Genomic DNA, 18,178 nt, shown 5'->3' with positions numbered 1-18,178 from the left:
GAGCTGTTACTGGTTTTTTAAACTTTAGTCTAGAACTGTTGTTGAATTCGTTTTACTTTTTTTTTTGCTACCGGTATCCCTTTGGTTAAAGTCAATCAACAGGGTACAACATGTTGCCACTAACATATTTTTTGTTTTTCTTAATTCTTATAGAGCATTGCCCTCCGGCCTTTATAGCTAAACCTGACCCTCAGATTGTGTATGCTGGAAAGAGGGCAATAATACAGTGTGTGATAACAGGATCTCCTCCACTGAAAGTTGTCTGGCTGAAAGACAACCAGGCCGTACCCAAAGAGCCTGCACACTACCAAACCTCTTGTGAACAGAATAAGCACTCTCTTGAGATCACCAAAGCTGAGCCGGCTAACGGGGGGCTTTATGTGTGCAAAGTGTCTAATAATATTGGGACAACTGAGTGCAGCACGGAGCTGCGAGTCATTGATAAGCCCGACTTTGTGAAGCCCCTTGGTCCGGTGGCGGCTGTGGTCGGAGGCCCTCTGCAGCTGGAGTGTCAGGTGGATGAGGACACTGGAGTAACTGTCTCCTGGACCCGAGATGGTAGAAAGGTCCACCAGTCTCCAGACTGTAAACTGTCGTTTGAGGATAAGACAGTTACTCTTGATATCCTAAAGACCACACTGAAAGATTGTGGAAATTATGTGTGCACGGTCACAAATGACGCTGGGAGTGCAACCTGCTCCTCCTCGGTGAAGGTTCAAGGTAAGAGCTGTCTACTTGATTTCATTGGCTGCTGCAGCATTTGAAGCGGTTTGCAAATCTGCAGTACTAAAAATAACATCATTGTATTCCGTGGGGTCTAATTAAGGTGTAAATGCAGCTTCAGCTGCCCATTTCCAAGTCTTTAATCTCTTCTCTTTTAATGCTGGGTTGTTTCATTTCAATGACTTCTTTGACTTCATGCTAGCTCTTTTTAACCACACACCTCTCCAGAGCCACCAGTCTTTGTGAAGAGGCTGGAAGCCTCCACAGTTTGGAAGCAAGGCAGCACTGTACGGCTGCAGTGCACCGTCAAAGGATCCCCTGAACTCCACGCCAGCTGGTTCTTTAACAACAGCGAGCTGTTTGCTGGTGGGAGATATGACATCGCTCTAAAGGATGGTGTCACGACTCTTGAGATAAAGGATGTCATGTTGAGTGACAGTGGAAACTTTACCTGTGAGGTTCTGAATGAGTCTGGGTGTGAAAGCTGCAGCACTAAATCAGCAGTGAAAGGTGTGTAGACTTAGACTGTTTTATTACGGAGACAAATATTCAGTCCGGACAAGAACCGGTCTAACTGACTATGTTCCCCTTTAGAACCGCCGTCTTTCAAAAAGGAGTTAATCTCCCTGGAGGCGGTCAGAGGATCTCTAGCTGTACTGGAGTGTGAGATTGCAGGCTCTGTGCCGTTCGAGGTGGCCTGGAAAAAGAATAAGAAACCTCTGTCAGCAGATAAGAAGTACAGGATTGTGTCACAGGGATCTCTGACCTCTCTGGAGATCCACTCGTTTGAGAGTGCTGACGCTGGTGAATACGAATGTGTCATATCAAACGAGGTCGGGTCAGTAACCTCAAAGTCGTCAGCTAAACAGAGAGGTTAGTGCTGAAAGAGATACAGGACATATGTTCTTTGTGAGCACTGTTCTCCTCCTGGCTGCTGCTTACATCATTATCACTGTTATTTCAGAGCCTCCTATGTTCTCAAAGAGGGTTGAGAGTGCAACAGCAGTGTTGGGAAACACAGTTAAACTGCAGGGAACCCTGAAAGGCTCAGCTCCCATCACTATCCAATGGATGAAAGACTCTGAGCTGCTCAGAGATGACGATCCAAATGTCAAAAGGACATTTGAGAACAACATTGCTCACATCTCCTTCTCATCCGTTGAGATAAAGCACGGCGGCAAGTACACTTGCCTTGCCACCAACGAGGCGGGGCAGCAGAAGTGTGAGGCTGTCTTAACAGTTCAAGGTTAGGACAAATTCCTATTTGTTCAGACTATTTCTAGAATGCAGATGTAGATGTTTCTGAACTCTAAAACTCATGTTGTATTATAGAACCCGCTAAGATCTTAGAATCTGCAGAGTCCATCAGTGTGACTGCAGGAGATTCTGCCACGTTGGAGTGCACGATCTCTGGAAGCCCAGACCTCAAAGCGAAGTGGTTCAAAGACGGCAAAGAGATGATCAGTGGCCGTAAATACAAGATGACTGTGAAGGAGAACACTGCCATCCTCAAGATTCTTTCAGCAGATAAAGGAGACACTTCAGAGTACAAGATGGAGGTGTCCAACAAAGTCGGGAAAGACCAGTGCACATGCTCAGTCACTGTTATCGGTTAGTTTGAGCCCAGAACACGTCTTTAATAGCGACTTTGAGATGTGGCCATTGGTTTATGTTTGATCTACATTTCCTCACACAGATCGTGCAGTTCCACCATCCTTCACCAAAACTTTAAAGAAAGTGAACGGGAGTGTTGGTAGTAATGTGACCTTGGAATGCAGAGTTGCTGGCTCTCAGCCAATGGTTGTTTCTTGGTACAAAGACCAGAAACAAATCCACAGCAATGGCAAATATAAACTTGACTTCAGTGAGATTACGGCTTCTGTGACCATAAGTGGCCTGGAGAAAAGCGATGGAGGAGTTTTTACCTGCCGAGCCTCGAACGATGCTGGAGAAAAGGAGACCAGTGGTACTCTGTCCATCAAAGGTCAGAGGAATGGAAGTACTTTACCTTTGAGATCAAACAGGACTCTAACAGACATTACAAATGATCAGAAGTCATTGATAGGCTTTGAACATAAATGCTGTTCTTCTTCCCTAATAACTCAGAACCTCCTGTCTTCACGGTGAAACCTGAATCCCAGGACGCTTTACCGGGATCAAACGTTGTCCTAACAGCAGCCTTCACAGGATCAGCTCCTCTGGTTGTGAAATGGTTCAGAGAGGAGAGCGAGGTTTTCACTGGAGGAAAGTGTTTCATAAAGAAAGATGCCTCTTCGAGCTCTTTGGAGCTTCACTCTGTGAAACCTAGTGACTCCTCAAAGTACACATGCCAAGTGTTCAATGATACTGGGAAGGTGGATTGCACCGCAGTCCTCTTTGTGAAAGGTGCCGTTTCATTCTTTCTTTTTAAAACGTGATACGCTGAACTGTTGTTTTCTTTTTTGTTGTTGACTGTCATTGTTACTGTTAATTTACAGAAGCCCCAACATTTACAATGAAGCTTGAGCCTTCACAGCTGCTGAAAACTGGACAACCTCTCAAGTTGTCCTGCAAAGTGCAGGGAACCCCTGTTATTAGCATCAAATGGTTCATCAATGGCTCAGAAATCTCTTCAGACCTCAGACACACGATGTCCTTCGACAGCTCAATAGCGACTCTGGTGATGGAGAACTGCTCTGTGGAGGATAGTGGAGATTACGTCTGCATGGCGTCCAGCGACGCCGGCAGAGACCAGAGCAGCAGCTCAATAACCGTGAAAGGTTGGTTCAGTCTTCAGTCGTCCTTTAGACTGTTGGATGAAGTCTGGTCCACATTGGTCTTTGGCATGTTCAGTGCTGCCGGCGTTAATAGGAAATCTTGTTTCTCCACCAAACACAGTTGGCTGTGTTGGCAGCTGGGAAGTTCAGAAACCAAAATCAACTACATCCAACATCACGCTAACTGGTTGACTCAACTTTTGTCAACGAAACGAAAAAGTTATACGCACAAGTATGAAAGAAAGCCGAGCAAAGCGACTTTTGTTTGCATCACATAAAATATAGTAAAGAAAATAAGAGACATAATAAAACAGTCAAGATGCTTCCTGTGTTACACGTTGTAAAGATATGAACCAATCATATTTCTATCAGCTTTTCCTCATTACTTTGAAACCATTAGTTCAACATTATATTATTTTTCAGTGACGAATGATATCAACTTCTGGAATGTTCTCAGCCCCGGAGGTTATTGTTGGTGTTTTGAAGTTATTCTAGAACTGAACTGTGTTGCAGCTCTAGAATTGACTTCCCAACAGCATTGTAGAGAATTATCTTTGGAGCGTTCTAAACAACGAAAAGAACTCTGTGGACCAGACTGGCTTCATGAGACCAAAGGTCTCCCCCCTGAGCCCTCTATTGCCTTTTAATATAACATTTATTATCTGTGTTTTATAGAGCCTCCAGTGTTTGTGAGGCCTTTCGAATCAGCTAAGCTTGTAAAGGGATCCGATATTATCTTGGAAGGAACCGTTTCCGGTTCTCCTCCTTTTGAAATCAGTTGCTTCCTCAATGATAAACTGATCAGAAGCAGCAAAAGACACAAGATGAGTGTTGAGAACGACACGGTCACTCTTCACATCTCAAACTGTGAGGCTGGAGACGCTGGCACGTACCAATGCACTGTTGCAAGTGATGTTGGGGAGACAGCTTGTTGTTGCCAGATTTCACTGAAAGGTTAGTTCAAGGACAGCTTAATACTTTACGGTTAAACTTTCTACATGTTGCCCGATTGCATATGAATTATTGTTTATACAAGTTTCAGCAATTTAATTTTGGACCAATTCTGGCAGTGAACAATGTACACAAAAAGAAAATGTGATATTATTTAATTTCATGTGGAGAGAAGGTTGCTGCACTTGTTTTGTGATTCCACAGCCAGGATGAAGGGTTAATCCTCATGGGAGATTTGCACTGTGGGTCATCTGTGTGTGTGTGTAAACCCTCCTGCTGCCTGCAGTCTGATGTGTGGTCTTCTCCCACTAGAACCGCCATCATTTGTTCAGAGACTAGAGGATATTTCCTGCATGGTGGGCTCTGAGATCTCTATGAAGTGTCTGTTGTCTGGATCACTTCCCATGACTCTTTCCTGGATCAAGGACGATCATGAGCTCAAAGAAGACGAGCATGTGAAGATGTCCTATGAAACCAAAAGTGCCGTGTTGAATTTGAAAAATGCTCAACTATCACACGGTGGAAAATATGTGTGTCAGGCCCAGAACCAAGCCGGGACTCAGAGATGCGCCGCCATGCTCGTAGTGACAGGTTTGTAGGATGTTTGTCTCGTCTGAACTTGCTTTTGCTGTCATGTAAAGCTTTGACGTTCCGTCTGTCACATTAACGCCGTTAAGAGGGAGCCGCTAACTCAGTTTTGGACCTTTTTGTGATCCCAGAGCCAGCAAATATTTCAGAACATGCAAAGTCCATCAGTGTGACCGAGGGCGACTCGGCCTGGCTTAAATGCAGATTCTCAGGCACCAAACCGCTCAAGTCCAGATGGATGAAGGCTGGAAAGGAGCTGAAGTCGGGCCGGAGATACAAAGTCCAGAGCGCAGACAGAACCTCTGTGCTCCAGATTCCTAAAGTAGAGCAAAGCGATAGCGGCGAATACACCTTTGAGGTCTCAAACGTTGCCGGGTCCAGTACTTGTGAGGCAGCCATTACTGTTTTAGGTCAGTTTATCCCAAAGTTTCATATCTACTACGACATATTCTATTCTATTCTTACAACCAACCTAACTTTTTCTTTGCACTTTGTATACAATAGATCAGATTATTAAACCGTCTTTTACAAGGAAACTGAAGCAGACGGAAGGTATCAAAGCCTCGTATGCTCATCTGGAGTGTCTTGTTTCCGGCTCCATGCCGATAACCGTACAATGGTACAAAGAAGAGAAAGAGATCCAGACTGATGAGAAACACAAATGCACATTCTTTGAGAATGTTGCTTTCCTGGAAATCTCTAATCTTGAGAGTAAAGACAGCGGCAGCTATACCTGCATCGCTAACAACAGAGCAGGAACCGTCCAGTGCTCTGGGAACTTGTTTGTCAAAGGTTTGTTGGTGGTATTTATGAGAAGCTGGATGTGTCTAATCAAAGTTTAGCGACACATCCTGAAGGATCTTTGTTATATATGCATCTTTTACGAGCAGTATTTCGTTTCTTTTCTCTTCCAGAACCACCATGTATTCTTGAAAAGCCTGATTCCATGAATGTTTTGCCTGGCTCCAAAGTCCAGTTTAACGTACTGGTGTCTGGCACGCTGCCACTGACCACCAAATGGTTTAAAAACAAGAAAGAGATTTCATCCAGTGCCGACTGCTCTGTGGTCAAAGACAACATCTCCACCTCACTGGAGCTCTTCTTTGCTAAAACCTCTGATTCTGGAGATTACGTCTGTGAAGTACAGAACGATGTGGGCTCCACTTCATGCCAGGCAACACTCTTTGTCAAAGGTCAATATTGGTCGCTCACCTTGATCAGTTTTCTTTATTTTGTTGTGATCCCCATACGTAAGTAACTTCTGTATGTATCTTTTCTAGAACCTCCATTTTTCATGGAGAAACCTGATGGTGTATCAGTAGTACGGGTCGGAGACAGGAAGCTGTTTGAGTGCAAGGTGGCTGGTTCTCCAGAGATCACTGTGCATTGGTTCAGAGATGGAGCTGAGCTTCAGCAAAGCGTCAAACACGTGATGTTGTTCATGAACTCTGTTGCCAGCTTAGAGATTTGTGAAGTTAGTGAAAATGACAGTGGGAAATACTTCTGCGAAGTCTGCAATGAAGCAGGAACAGAGAGTTGCACCGTTGAGCTGGAAGTGAAAGGTTGGTTTTGCTCTTCGTGTTTGAGTGTTTCAGTTAAACAGAGACCTGAGTTTATATTTCATCACTAACACGTCAAAGCTGCTTCAGTCTAATGTCGTTGTTATTTCAGAGCCTCCTTTGTTTGCTGAAGAGCTGACGTCTCTCCAAGTTGTTGAAGGTTCCACCGCAGCGTTTGCGTCCAAAGTGGACGGAAGTGCTCCGTTCAAGGTCACATGGTTCAAAGATAACAAGCCAATCAAATCCAGCAAAAAACATATTGTTGACAGTGAACATGTGATCTTGAAAATCCAGAAGTGTGATGTGGAAGATGTTGGTGCTTATCAGTGCGTGGTAGCCAATGAGGTTGGAAGTTGTACTGGCTTTGCCTCTTTGTCTCTGAAAGGTTGGTTTGACTGATGACTTCACACTGACACACATGAGGCATTTAGCACTGAACACTTTCTGGTGTTTAAAACACATCTTTTCTTTTCATTAGTTCCTCCAGCGTTTGTTAAGAAGATAGAAAGTGTGTCATCTATTCTGGGAGCTGTGGCGGTCTTTCGCTGCTCCGTAGAAGGTTCTCCTCCTCTTTCTGTGCAATGGCAGAAAGACGAGAACTGGATCCCCGAGGATCCAACGGTTGAGAGAACGTTTGAGAACAAAGAGGCCACTCTCAGGATTCCTTCCTGTGAGGCGACCCACGGGGGGAAATACACCTGCCAGGTGGTCAACGAGGCCGGGCAGGACAAATGCACCGCCACCCTCGCAGTGCAAGGTATAGACTCTTCTTTGGTACAATAAAGGTAGCTCTAACAGCAATGACAGGTGCACTCACCTCTTCTTCTCGGTGTTGTAGAACCACCTCAGATCCAAGAGAAGACCGAGGTAGTCCAAGTGACTCGAGGAAATCCAGTTAGTCTCGAGTGCAGGCTAACTGGAACTCCTCAGATCAGGGTGAGATGGACTAAAGATGGTAAAGAGCTCCAGTCGAGCAGAAAGCATCATCTGTCCTACAAGAACAACCTCAGCAGTCTGAACATGAAGTCCACTCAGATGGAGGACGGCGGGGAGTACTTGTTTGAAGCCACAAACTCTGTTGGGACTTGCAGCTGTAAAGTCATGCTGCTTGTTTTAGGTTTGTCAAATTAACAGATATGTTGTAGACTTGTACTTTTTCTTTGACTAATTATCTTTTGTTGTCACTTTAAACAGAAGAAGTAATTCCTCCGATGTTCATGAGGAAGTTAACAAACATTCAAGCCATTATGGGTTCAGTGGTGACCATGGAGTGCAAAGTGTCCGCTTCTCTTCCAATATCGGTCGAATGGAGCAAAGGGAAAGAAAAGATTACCAAGAGCTCCAAATATGAACTTGTGCACATTGAGAACTCAGTCTCGCTGGAATTCAAGCTGACTGAGGGTGCTGATACAGGAGAGTACTCCTGTAAGGTCACCAACGAAGCAGGCAGCTGTGTGTGCAGTGGAGTGCTTACAACTAAAGGTTAGCATTCAAAGGTTCACTTGATCAATCTGCACCTCAAAGGCTGTTGCTCATGTGTGGTCTTCATTTCTCTGTGGGTTTTAGTGCCACCGAGGTTCACGGCTGAGCCCGAATCTCAGGCTGTCATTCAGAAGTCCACCGTGCTCTTCCGAAGTGTCTTTGAAGGAACGCCTCCGTTTATGGTGAAGTGGTTTAAGGATGACGTGGAACTCATCACTAGGCCGTTGTGTACGATCCGGAAGGAGGAATATTCTTCTTCTGTCGAGCTCCCCTCTGTGGGGACTCTGCAATCTGGGATGTATTCTTGCCAAGTGTGCAACGAAGCAGGCCAAGTGAAGAGTGCTGCGGAGTTGTTGGTGAAAGGTTGGACTATTCTTCTTTTTGGTCCATCATCATCATTATTTAATCTTTTTTCTCCATTTTCACAGCTATTCTTTCTTTTGATTTTCTCACCAGGAATATCTTTGTTGTCTTCAAACTCACCTTTCTCATTTCTTTATTCTGATAGTAACTTGATCTTGTTTTGACTTTGCAGAAGCACCTCAGTTTATCCAGAAACTTCCTCCCACTACCTTTGTGAAGATGTGTGAGGGACATCGTTTTGAATGCAAAACCACCACCGCAAACTTCCTGGATGTGTGCTGGTACAAAAACGACCAAAAGATTAGCGACGGAGGCAACTATAAAACAATGTTTGTTGATTCGACTGCGTACCTCCAGCTGAGCAGCTCAAGGTTTGAGGACAATGGCGTCTACACCTTTGAGGCTCATAACGATGCTGGCAGTGCGAGCTGCAGCACCGTCCTCACAGTCCAAGGTCAGCTATGCAGCAGATGCCTTTGCAACACCTCCTTGTTGTTTGTGGACCTTTCCCTTCTAAATTTGTCTAGCATGAACACGTCTGAATGAAAATTCCTGATGATGCAGATTTAGATTTTCGGTCTTGAGTTTTACTTTTTATGATGCTTTATGATGCGTCTTAAAATGTCAGCATGGAATCCAACTGCCCTTCTGTCTCAGTGGAAGACCAAATTCTTGTCCTTGGATAGCATGAGTCTGCGTGTTCCCTCCTATTTTGCAGACATATGACCTCCAGTTTACCATTTCCTATACTCTTGACTTGGTTAATTTCTCAGATTTTCTCTCACTAATAATCTTTCTGTCGACGTCTGGTTGGATTCCTCTAGCATGGACTCATTCATTCAGCATGAAACTCAATAAGAATTTCCATCCGATGAAACTGCCCAATTGAATTGCTTGCAGTTTGTTAACATACCTCTGATATATCTTCCAGAGTCGCCATCTTTTACGAAAACTCCGAGTCCAGTAGAGGGCATTAAAGGGAAAGATGCCAGCCTCCACTGTGAGATGTACGGCACTCAGCCTTTCCAGCTCAACTGGTACAAAGACAAAAGGCCACTGAAGGAGAGCAGGAAGTATAAGATGGTCAGTGACGGCAGCTCTGCCACACTTCACATTATGAAACTGGAGCAGGATGACGCCGGTCTTTACGAGTGCAGAGTGTCAAACAACGTAGGAAGTGAAACCTGTCACTCGACTATTAGCCTCAAAGGTTGGTTTAGAATCACTGACCGGTTCCTCAAAGCTTTGTCTCAGTGTGAAGACCTCTCCTCACCTCTGATCTTTCCGTCACTGTTCAGAAAAACCAGCGTTTGTCAAGAAACTGTCCGATGAGTCGGTGACAGACGGTGAGCAGCTGAGGCTGACGGCGACAGTGAAAGGCTCGGAGCCTCTGTCTGTGTCCTGGATTCAGGACAAGGACCACATCCTCAGAGACGGCGACAACAGGAAGATCACCTTTGAGAATAACGTAGTCACCCTTGTGGTGCCCAGAGCCGACTCCACCTCAGCCGGTAGATACACCTGCCAGCTCAGGAATGACGCTGGAGTTGTGGAGTCTGTCTCCCAAGTGACCGTTCTAGGTTTGTAGCAGTCCATATTTTATAACGTTAGCGGCAGTGTGAGGATTCGTTCAGCCTAATATCTCCCCTGATTTCTAGAACCCGCTGCTATTGTGGATAGCCCCGAGTCCTTGAACGTGAAGTCAGGAGACAACACAGCTCTTGAAGTCAAAGTGTCTGGCTCACCAGAACTGAAAACTAAGTGGTTCAAGGATAACAAAGTGCTGTCTGCTAGTGCCAAGTATCAGATGTCCTTCACAAAGAAGGTTGCCTCCCTGAAGATCCACTCTACTGATAAAGCAGACGCTGGGGAATACAAGCTGGAGGTCACAAACCATGTGGGCACAGCCTCTTGTATGACTAAGCTCTCTGTCTCAGGTCGGTTGTCTTTGTACACTCTTCTTGTACTCTCTTTTTTGGATAAGTTGTACCTTTTCAAGAGCAGTTAGAGCTCAAATGCTTCATAACTTATTTGTGTTTTATAGATAAATTGATTCCTCCGAGCTTCATAAGGAAGCTGAGAGACACCCACCTGGTTGTGGGTAAGCCTGGTGAGATGGAGTGTAAGGTCACTGGCTCTGCTCCTTTAACAACCTCCTGGTTCCACAACGGCCAGGAGATCAACAGCGGACCAAACTGTGACATTAGCTGCACTGATAATAGCTGCAAACTGAGCGTTTCCACAATCGCGATGTCCGATTCTGGCAAGTACACGTGCAAAGCTGTGAACGCTGCAGGGGCCAGTGAAACGAGCGCTTCAATGAATGTGACAGGTGAGTCAACGTGAATAAAGTACAGATCATTTCGAGGAGGTTTCCCCAGCTCAGGATCGGACTCTTTACAGAAAGCTAATATTTATCTTTCAACACACCTTTTTTATCTGAACCCAGAACCTCCATCTTTTGTGGAAACGCCTGAAGCGAAGGAAACTTTGCCCGGCAAGAACGTGTCTTTCTCGGCTAAAGTGAAAGGCAGTGCCCCCCTGAAAGTGAAATGGTTCAGGGGACCCAAGGAAATGCAGCATGGAAGAGGCTGCGAGATCGCCCTCAAGGACGACGTCGCCACTTTGGTGCTTCACAAAGTGGAAAGGTCCCACGCAGGAGAGTACACCTGCCAGATCATTAACGATGCGGGGAAGGAAAGCTACCCCGTCAACCTGTTTGTGAAAGGTTTGTTAGCCAGATAGATATCTTTTTTGAACCATCTGTCCACTTCTCAAGGTGATTTCTTTTGTAACTGATGATGGATGTACCTCTCTCAGAACCGGTCCACTTCATGAAGAAGCTGAGGGACATTTCCTCTGAGAAGGGGAAGCCTCTGAGGTTTGAGGTCACATTCGCTGGAACCCCCAGGGTCAATGTGGTCTGGAAGAAGGATGGTAATCTCATCTGGGCCTCATACCAGTACAATGTGACAACCACAGACACCTCCTGCATCTTGGAGGTTCTGAACGCTGACAGGATGGAGGCAGCCGGTAGATACTCTTGTGAAGTAGACAACGGGGTCGGAAGTGACAGATGCGAAGCTCAAGTGTCTATTCTAGGTAAAATCCTTAACGTGCATGTTTTAAAAAAAATCATTTGTAATAATTCATCATCATTTATTAATTTCTTCAGTCATTCATTTTTTCATGAAAACATTTGTAGTTAAACTAAATCATCATTATCATCATCATCATCATCACCATCTTTCACTTCAGAACGGCCGTACTTTGTTGAAAAGATGGAGCCAGTGGAGGTCTCTGTGGGCGACGCGGTTACTCTGAAATGCCGTATTTTAGGAACTCCCGACATCTCCGTTGCTTGGTTTAAATCTGACGGGAAGCTGCGCAAGTCCAACACTTGCTCGTCGGACTTTAGTAACGGTGTTGCCACTTTGAAACTCACCAAAACAACCACCTTCGATCAAGCCGAATACATCTGCAAGGCAGAGAACCGGGTCGGCTCGGCCTCTGCCAGCTGTCAGGTGGCGGTGAAAGGTGATGCTCGTTTCCCATTCTTCTCTTCTGTGTGTTCATGAGTGCTGCTGTTGTTGTGCATCCCGTTCAAAGACGCATTCGATGGGTACCACGTGAAAGTCTCTCAATAGTTCTCCGTTTGATGCAAGCTACATGTCATCCATAATACCAGAGTTACCTTCGACATAAAGGCAAATGCATGGCAGGGTATAACAATGGCACATGTCTAACATCAACGTTGCTTCTCAGAATCGGTGCGCTTTATCAAGAAGCTGGAGGACATTACGTTCATAGTGGGTCAGCCACTGAAACTAGTGTGCTCGTACGCCGGGAGCCAGAGGGTGTACGTCACGTGGAAAAAGGACGGCAAGCTGATCTGGGCCTCCTACCAGTACAATGTCAGAACCACAGATTCGTGCTGTCTTCTGGACATCCTCAACAGCGACCGGCCCGAGGCAGCTGGAACTTACACTTGTGAAATTTCCAACAGCGCTGGAACGGACGTCTGCCACGCTCGCGTCAGCTTAGGTAAAGTCACAGAGCCTTAACACTCATCTGCTTTCAGCTCTTTACTAACTGGGTCAATAACAGAGGCCTCCTGGAAGGTCACAATAGTAACATTTAACTGCTACCTGCCTGCATAACATAAAGTAGGCTTCATTCAACTAACCTCAGCATTACTCCTCAGAACCGGCTCGTTTCGTGGAAAAACTGCAGGACACTTATTTTAGACTCCGAGATCCTTTGACCCTCAAGTGTAATTTCACTGGAAGCCAAAGAATCTGTGTGACCTGGAAGAAGGACGGCAAACTGATCTGGGCTTCTTATAAGTACAACGTCAAGACCACCAACGACACCTGCATCTTGGAAGTCCTCAACAGTGACCGAGAAGAGGCCGTCGGAACATACTCTTGTGAAATCTGTAACGCCGAAGGAACGGATATCTGCCACGCTAACGTCAAACTAGGTAAACAGGGAGCAGCTCACCCCAACAGGGGTTTTAATTTGCACGCGCACCATCATGTAACCAGCCTAACTATTACTGCTTTTACTATCTAACGCCACCACTGCTAATTGATTTCTTAGAACCCGTTCGCTTTGTGAGAAAACTGAGAAACAGCTTCTATAAAATCGGCCACCCTTTGACTCTGGAGTGCACGTTCACCGGCAGCCAGAGGATTCACGTCAGCTGGATGAAGGATAGCAAACTCATCTGGGCGTCGTACAAATACAACGTTAAAACCACCAACTTCTCCAGCACCCTGGATGTTCTCAACAGTGACAGTCGGGAAGCCGTCGGGAAATACTCCTGTGAGATTTGTAATTCAGAGGGCACTGATATCTGCCAAGCTCTGGTTAAGATAGGTAAATCCACTAGCAGCTTGTGACCTGATCCGTTGTAACCTATAAAACATGCAACTAACACCACCGTTACCTCTCGTAGAACCTGTGCGCTTTATAAAAGAGCTGGAGGATGCCACGTTCAGACTGGGCTGGCCCCTGTCGCTCTACTGCGCTTACAGTGCCAGTCCTAAGGTCTCCGTGAGCTGGAGGAAAGACGGAAAACCAGTCTGGGCCTCCTACAAGTACAACGTCAAGACCACAGAGAACGCCTGTTTCCTAGAGGTCCTCAACAGCGACCGCATAGAAGCAGCAGGGAGATACTCCTGTGAAATCTCTAACTCTGAGAACACTGCTATCTGCTATGCACAGGTCAAACTAGGTACAAGTCTTAGCACAATGCACCTCGGGACATTAAACTCTATCTATTAATGATTTAATACATGTGGCATCTATCGAGTCCCAACATCAAAATGCCGTTTTCCCTCTTTGTCAAACTAGATGGAGATCTAATCTCCAAGATTATACATTCATATTTGGAGGTGACATCACCACCAGAGGGTTTATAGTTAATTTTGGGGAACAGAACATTTCTCTGCTGTTTTTATGTTGAAAATCATTAAGAACTGACACAACTTCACCTCATTTGCAGTTTAACTGATTAGTTTACTTGCTAACTTTACCTCATAATCCTCAATGCAACTAACCGCTAACGTCCTTGCCTCTCTTAGAACCTGTGCGCTTTGTGACGAAGCTGGAAGATATGACCTTTAGGGTCGGCCAGCCTCTGAGGCTTCAGGTCACGTACACGGGCAGCCAGCTCGTGTACGTGAGCTGGACCAAAGATGGCAAACCGGTCTGGGCTTCATACCGGTACAACGTCAGCAAAACAGACAGCTCCTGTGTCTTAGAGGTCCTCAACAGTGACAGAGAGGAGGCTGCTGGGAGATATTCCTGTGAAATATCCAATGCCAGTAGCGCTGCTGTGTGTCACGCTCATGTCAGACTAGGTAACTGCCCTAACACGCCCACTGATTGGCTGGTTCACGCTTCATGACGGCACTAACACCGTGTTGCTTCTCTCAGAACCTGTGCGCTTTGTGAACAAGCTGCAGGACGCCTCGCACCGTCTGGGCGACCCGTTGAGTCTGACGTGCACGTACACCGGCAGTGAGCGAGTGCACGTGAGCTGGACGAAGGACGGCAAGCTAATCTGGGCTTCGTACCAATACAACGTGAAGACCAGCGACTCCTCGTGCACTTTAGAAGTCCTGAATAATGACCGACAGGAAGCCGCTGGGCTCTATAGCTGCAAGCTTTCTAACGCAGAAGGTTCTGCCGTCTGCGATGCTTACGTTAGTGTTAGAAGCTCAAAGAAAGGTATAAGCACTAATACTCAACATCAAGCATGAGCTAACACATAGCAGAATGTCATCCTGCTCCCAGACTGGTTTCTGTTCCACTGGTTCTCACTCTTCTGTCTTCCATCCGCCTCTCTGAAAACCACTTTCTGAGGTTTTCTGTGCATATTCTAAAAGGCATGCGCTCCTGTTCAGGTCCCGTCTCTTTAAGATAAAAGTTTGGGTCTATATGGGCTGCAAAAAAGAAATGAAGCCCATTATTCTTTGGATCCAGAACAATGTCTTACAATAAATAAAACCAATTGGAGCTTTGATTGTAGTCGGAAAGACAAATGGAAGAAACCTCTTGAATGAGTTTAAACCTTGGAGTACAAGCTGGGAGTACAATGCTTCTTCATCCTCCACTTAATCAAGAATTAATGTTTGCTTCTGCTTGCTCACCATCATCTCTGCATCTAACACCATCACTGCTTCTCCCAGAACCGGCTCGTTTCATCAGGAAGCTGGAAAACACCACGTTCAGAGTCGGCGGGCCGCTAACGCTTAGAGTGGCGTTCTCCGGCAGCCAAAGAGTGAATGTAAGCTGGAGGAAAGACGGGAGACCCGTCTGGGCCTCTTATCAGTACAACGTCAAGACCAGCGACTGCAGCTGCGTGCTGGACGTCCTCAACAGCGACCGAGAGATCGCTCAAGGAACATACACTTGTGAAATTTCCAATGCAGAAGGCTCTGATATCTGCCACGCTAATGTCACACTAGGTAACACTAACCCACCACACCGAGCTTGTAATGGACATCTTTTCATGCATGAATCATTCATAGCGGTAACTAGCAGTGCCACTCACATAGTCTCCCCATACCGGCAGGCTTTCTTGCATTCATGAACAGGTAAATCTCGCTCCATTCACATAGTTTCACTTCCACGCATGACAACGTCCACGGATTCCTTTGGATTCTGCGTCGCGACACAGTTTTTCGTCCTCCGCATGCAGAGATCAGTGGCGTCCATGACTGATTACACCATTGCTCCTCTCAGAACCCGTACGGTTTGTGAAGAAACTGGAGGACGTCAGCCACAAGCTGAGTCAGCCTCTGACGCTGGAGTGCTGCTACGCCGGCAGCCAGAGGGTCTACGTGACGTGGAAGAAGGACAACAAGCTGATCTGGGCCTCTTACCAGTACAACGTGAAAACCAGCAACTCCTCCTGCATTCTGGAGGTCCTGTACAGCGACAGAGCCGCGGCAGCCGGAAAATACACTTGTGAAATATCCAATGCAGAAGGAACTGACACCTGTCACGCTCATGTTTACATAGGTAACGCAGTCGCATCATTCCCGTCATGTGGGTCTAGTTCCTAACCTCGGCGTCCTTATCGGGTCCAGTTCCTAACCTCGGTGTCCTTATCGGGTCCAGTTCCTAACCTCGGTGTCCTTATCGGGTCCAGTTCCTAACCTCAGTGTATCGTCTCCTGTGGTCCTGTGCTTGTTGTAACAAGGAGACTCTCGGTACCGTCTGACGTCACGTAGTCGTGTGTTTAAGGTTGATCCTGTGTTTGTTGGGTTCGGAGAGAAAGACTTTATTATGTGTTTGAGGTCCTTCAGAGCCCGTTTCTGTGTTGTTATGGTTGAATCAGATACATATTTGCTTGCTCATAAAAGGGATCGTAGACAGGATATTCTGTAATTGTTTGCCTTTGTGTTGCAGGTTGTTAAATGTTGTCTTGCGTGTTGTCGCCCTTTGTTTCACTGCTGCAGTGACAAAGGCCCGGTGGCCTTGTGAACTTTCCTTTCGACCCATTTCCCAAAGTCACAACATGGCTTGATTTTCTTCTCTTTCTCCCCACTAACAGAGCGCAAAGTGCCTCCAAACTTCACCAAGAAACCGTCTGAGTCCATGATGGACTCTGTGGGTAAGACGGTGAAGATGGAGGGTCGAGTGTCCGGCTCCCAGCCACTGGAGGTCACCTGGTACAAAGATGACAGGGAAATCTACAGCGCCGACAAGTACGACGTGAGCTTCGAGAACAACACGGCGGTGCTGAGTGTCAGAGCCTCCAGCAGCTCAGATGGAGGTGTTTACACCTGCACGGCATCCAACGAGGCTGGACAAGCGTCCTGTCAGGTTTCTCTCTCCATCACAGGTATGAATGGTGGTATATCTTCTCTGTTGGATTTAAAGCTGTTTAGGATTGTGTTCAAAGATCTTCACTCGAGACCATCTGTGTCTCTCTCCTTCTAAATCGTCCTCCATCACCCACATCTCAATCATACCGGGATGTGAACAACAAATGTTTTTGGCCAATGTTGCTTTCTTTCAGGTCCATTTGGTGACTTGTGTGAACTGTCAACCTAACCCCGAAGTAGTTATGGTTCGGTCTTCAGGGTTTGATGAATATCAACTCAATAATTGATGAGTTGTAGTGTTTGCATCCCTGATTGTAACCGCTGGAGTCTTTCATGACTGCATGTCGGTGTGGTTTCTGCTTCAGTTTGAAAAGCTGCTTCTTCTCCATCACTCCTTCAGAAAGCGGCCAGGCTCCAAAGTTCGACATCCCTCTGGAGCCGGTGACGACAAGCGAGGGCGAGAAGCTGAGCCTCAAATGCCTCGTCAGTGGCTCTCCTCCTCTGACCGTCCAATGGATGAAGGACAGGAGGGAGCTGAAGTCCAGCGGAAAAATCAGAATCACATTAGTTGGAGGGGCGCCGTGTCTGGAGGTCAGCCCGGTGTCAAAGAGCGACGGCGGGGATTACCTCTGCAAGGCCAGCAACGCTGCAGGCAGCAACTTCTGCAAGTCCAGGGTCACGGTGAAAGGTGACGCCCATTTACTGGCCTCTACTGTGGTACAGTTTTTATTCTCCGCAGTATGGAGGATGGTACGGTACTCCAACGGATCCACCAGTGGTCCCAGATCAGGATCCTTCTGACCCGATTGGGCCGGTGAACGTTGTGTTTGGTGGCTTGTGGTTATTAGGGCTGCTTTCTGTGCTGAAGCTCTAGGTTTCATCCCAATGAATTCTGCTCCTCCAGTTGATTTTGAGTTTAACTGAATAAGACATTTGTCAAAACTATTATTTCACTTTATTACATCTGGGGAGAAACTTTGTATCCTTTTTCAAATAGTTATTCGGTCATCTTCACGAAGAAAGTCAAGTTGAGCCACGTGTCATTGTTGGATCAGTGGCGTTATTGAGCTCCTTGGTTGCAGTCAAACGCTGGACTCACCTCCAGGATCTCTTTCAGATAAAGGAGCCAAAGTCCCCTCCAGCGAGGCTGCCACCCCGGCCGCCGCCCCGGCTGCCACCCCGGCCGCCGCCCCGGCAGCCGCTGCGCCAGTCAAAAGGCTGGAAAACCTCTTCTTCATCGAGGAACTACAAAACATTTCCACCACAGAGAGTAAGTGGACTGTGAGAGGACGTGTGTCCTGACTGATCTTAGATTAACGGCCTCAATGGTGGATTTAGCTCTTGACAAGAGTCCTCATGGGAAACACCACAAACTTAAAGGAATTGCTAGGAACTGTTTTGTTCATGTTAGAGC

At 46.4% G+C, this 18,178-nt stretch overlaps 1 protein-coding gene across 1 annotated transcript in view; it reads left to right on the top strand.

Annotated features, from left to right (window-relative positions):
* The window catches only part of ttn.1 (titin, tandem duplicate 1), a 163,960-nt gene that overhangs the window by 30,921 nt on the left and 114,861 nt on the right, over positions 1 to 18,178 (top strand). Inside the window, 37 exon segments of the mRNA XM_034561711.1 lie at positions 154 to 720; positions 952 to 1,233; positions 1,318 to 1,596; positions 1,688 to 1,969; positions 2,056 to 2,334; positions 2,420 to 2,707; positions 2,830 to 3,108; positions 3,201 to 3,482; positions 4,155 to 4,433; positions 4,743 to 5,021; positions 5,150 to 5,428; positions 5,933 to 6,211; positions 6,299 to 6,580; positions 6,690 to 6,962; positions 7,056 to 7,334; positions 7,416 to 7,694; positions 7,772 to 8,059; positions 8,144 to 8,422; positions 8,595 to 8,876; positions 9,354 to 9,632; positions 9,721 to 10,002; positions 10,081 to 10,359; positions 10,467 to 10,754; positions 10,872 to 11,150; positions 11,243 to 11,524; positions 11,681 to 11,959; positions 12,188 to 12,466; positions 12,627 to 12,905; positions 13,025 to 13,303; positions 13,383 to 13,661; positions 14,011 to 14,253; positions 14,366 to 14,482; positions 15,121 to 15,399; positions 15,677 to 15,963; positions 16,493 to 16,781; positions 17,165 to 17,452; positions 17,882 to 18,034. Coding sequence (XP_034417602.1) covers positions 154 to 720; positions 952 to 1,233; positions 1,318 to 1,596; positions 1,688 to 1,969; positions 2,056 to 2,334; positions 2,420 to 2,707; positions 2,830 to 3,108; positions 3,201 to 3,482; positions 4,155 to 4,433; positions 4,743 to 5,021; positions 5,150 to 5,428; positions 5,933 to 6,211; positions 6,299 to 6,580; positions 6,690 to 6,962; positions 7,056 to 7,334; positions 7,416 to 7,694; positions 7,772 to 8,059; positions 8,144 to 8,422; positions 8,595 to 8,876; positions 9,354 to 9,632; positions 9,721 to 10,002; positions 10,081 to 10,359; positions 10,467 to 10,754; positions 10,872 to 11,150; positions 11,243 to 11,524; positions 11,681 to 11,959; positions 12,188 to 12,466; positions 12,627 to 12,905; positions 13,025 to 13,303; positions 13,383 to 13,661; positions 14,011 to 14,253; positions 14,366 to 14,482; positions 15,121 to 15,399; positions 15,677 to 15,963; positions 16,493 to 16,781; positions 17,165 to 17,452; positions 17,882 to 18,034 — 10,356 coding nt within the window.

The sequence above is a fragment of the Cyclopterus lumpus genome, chromosome 21 (genome assembly GCF_009769545.1).
Source record: "Cyclopterus lumpus isolate fCycLum1 chromosome 21, fCycLum1.pri, whole genome shotgun sequence".
NCBI lineage: Eukaryota > Metazoa > Chordata > Actinopteri > Perciformes > Cyclopteridae > Cyclopterus > Cyclopterus lumpus.
Note: the sequence above shows the minus strand (reverse complement) of the source record. Positions and strands in the feature narration are given on the sequence as shown.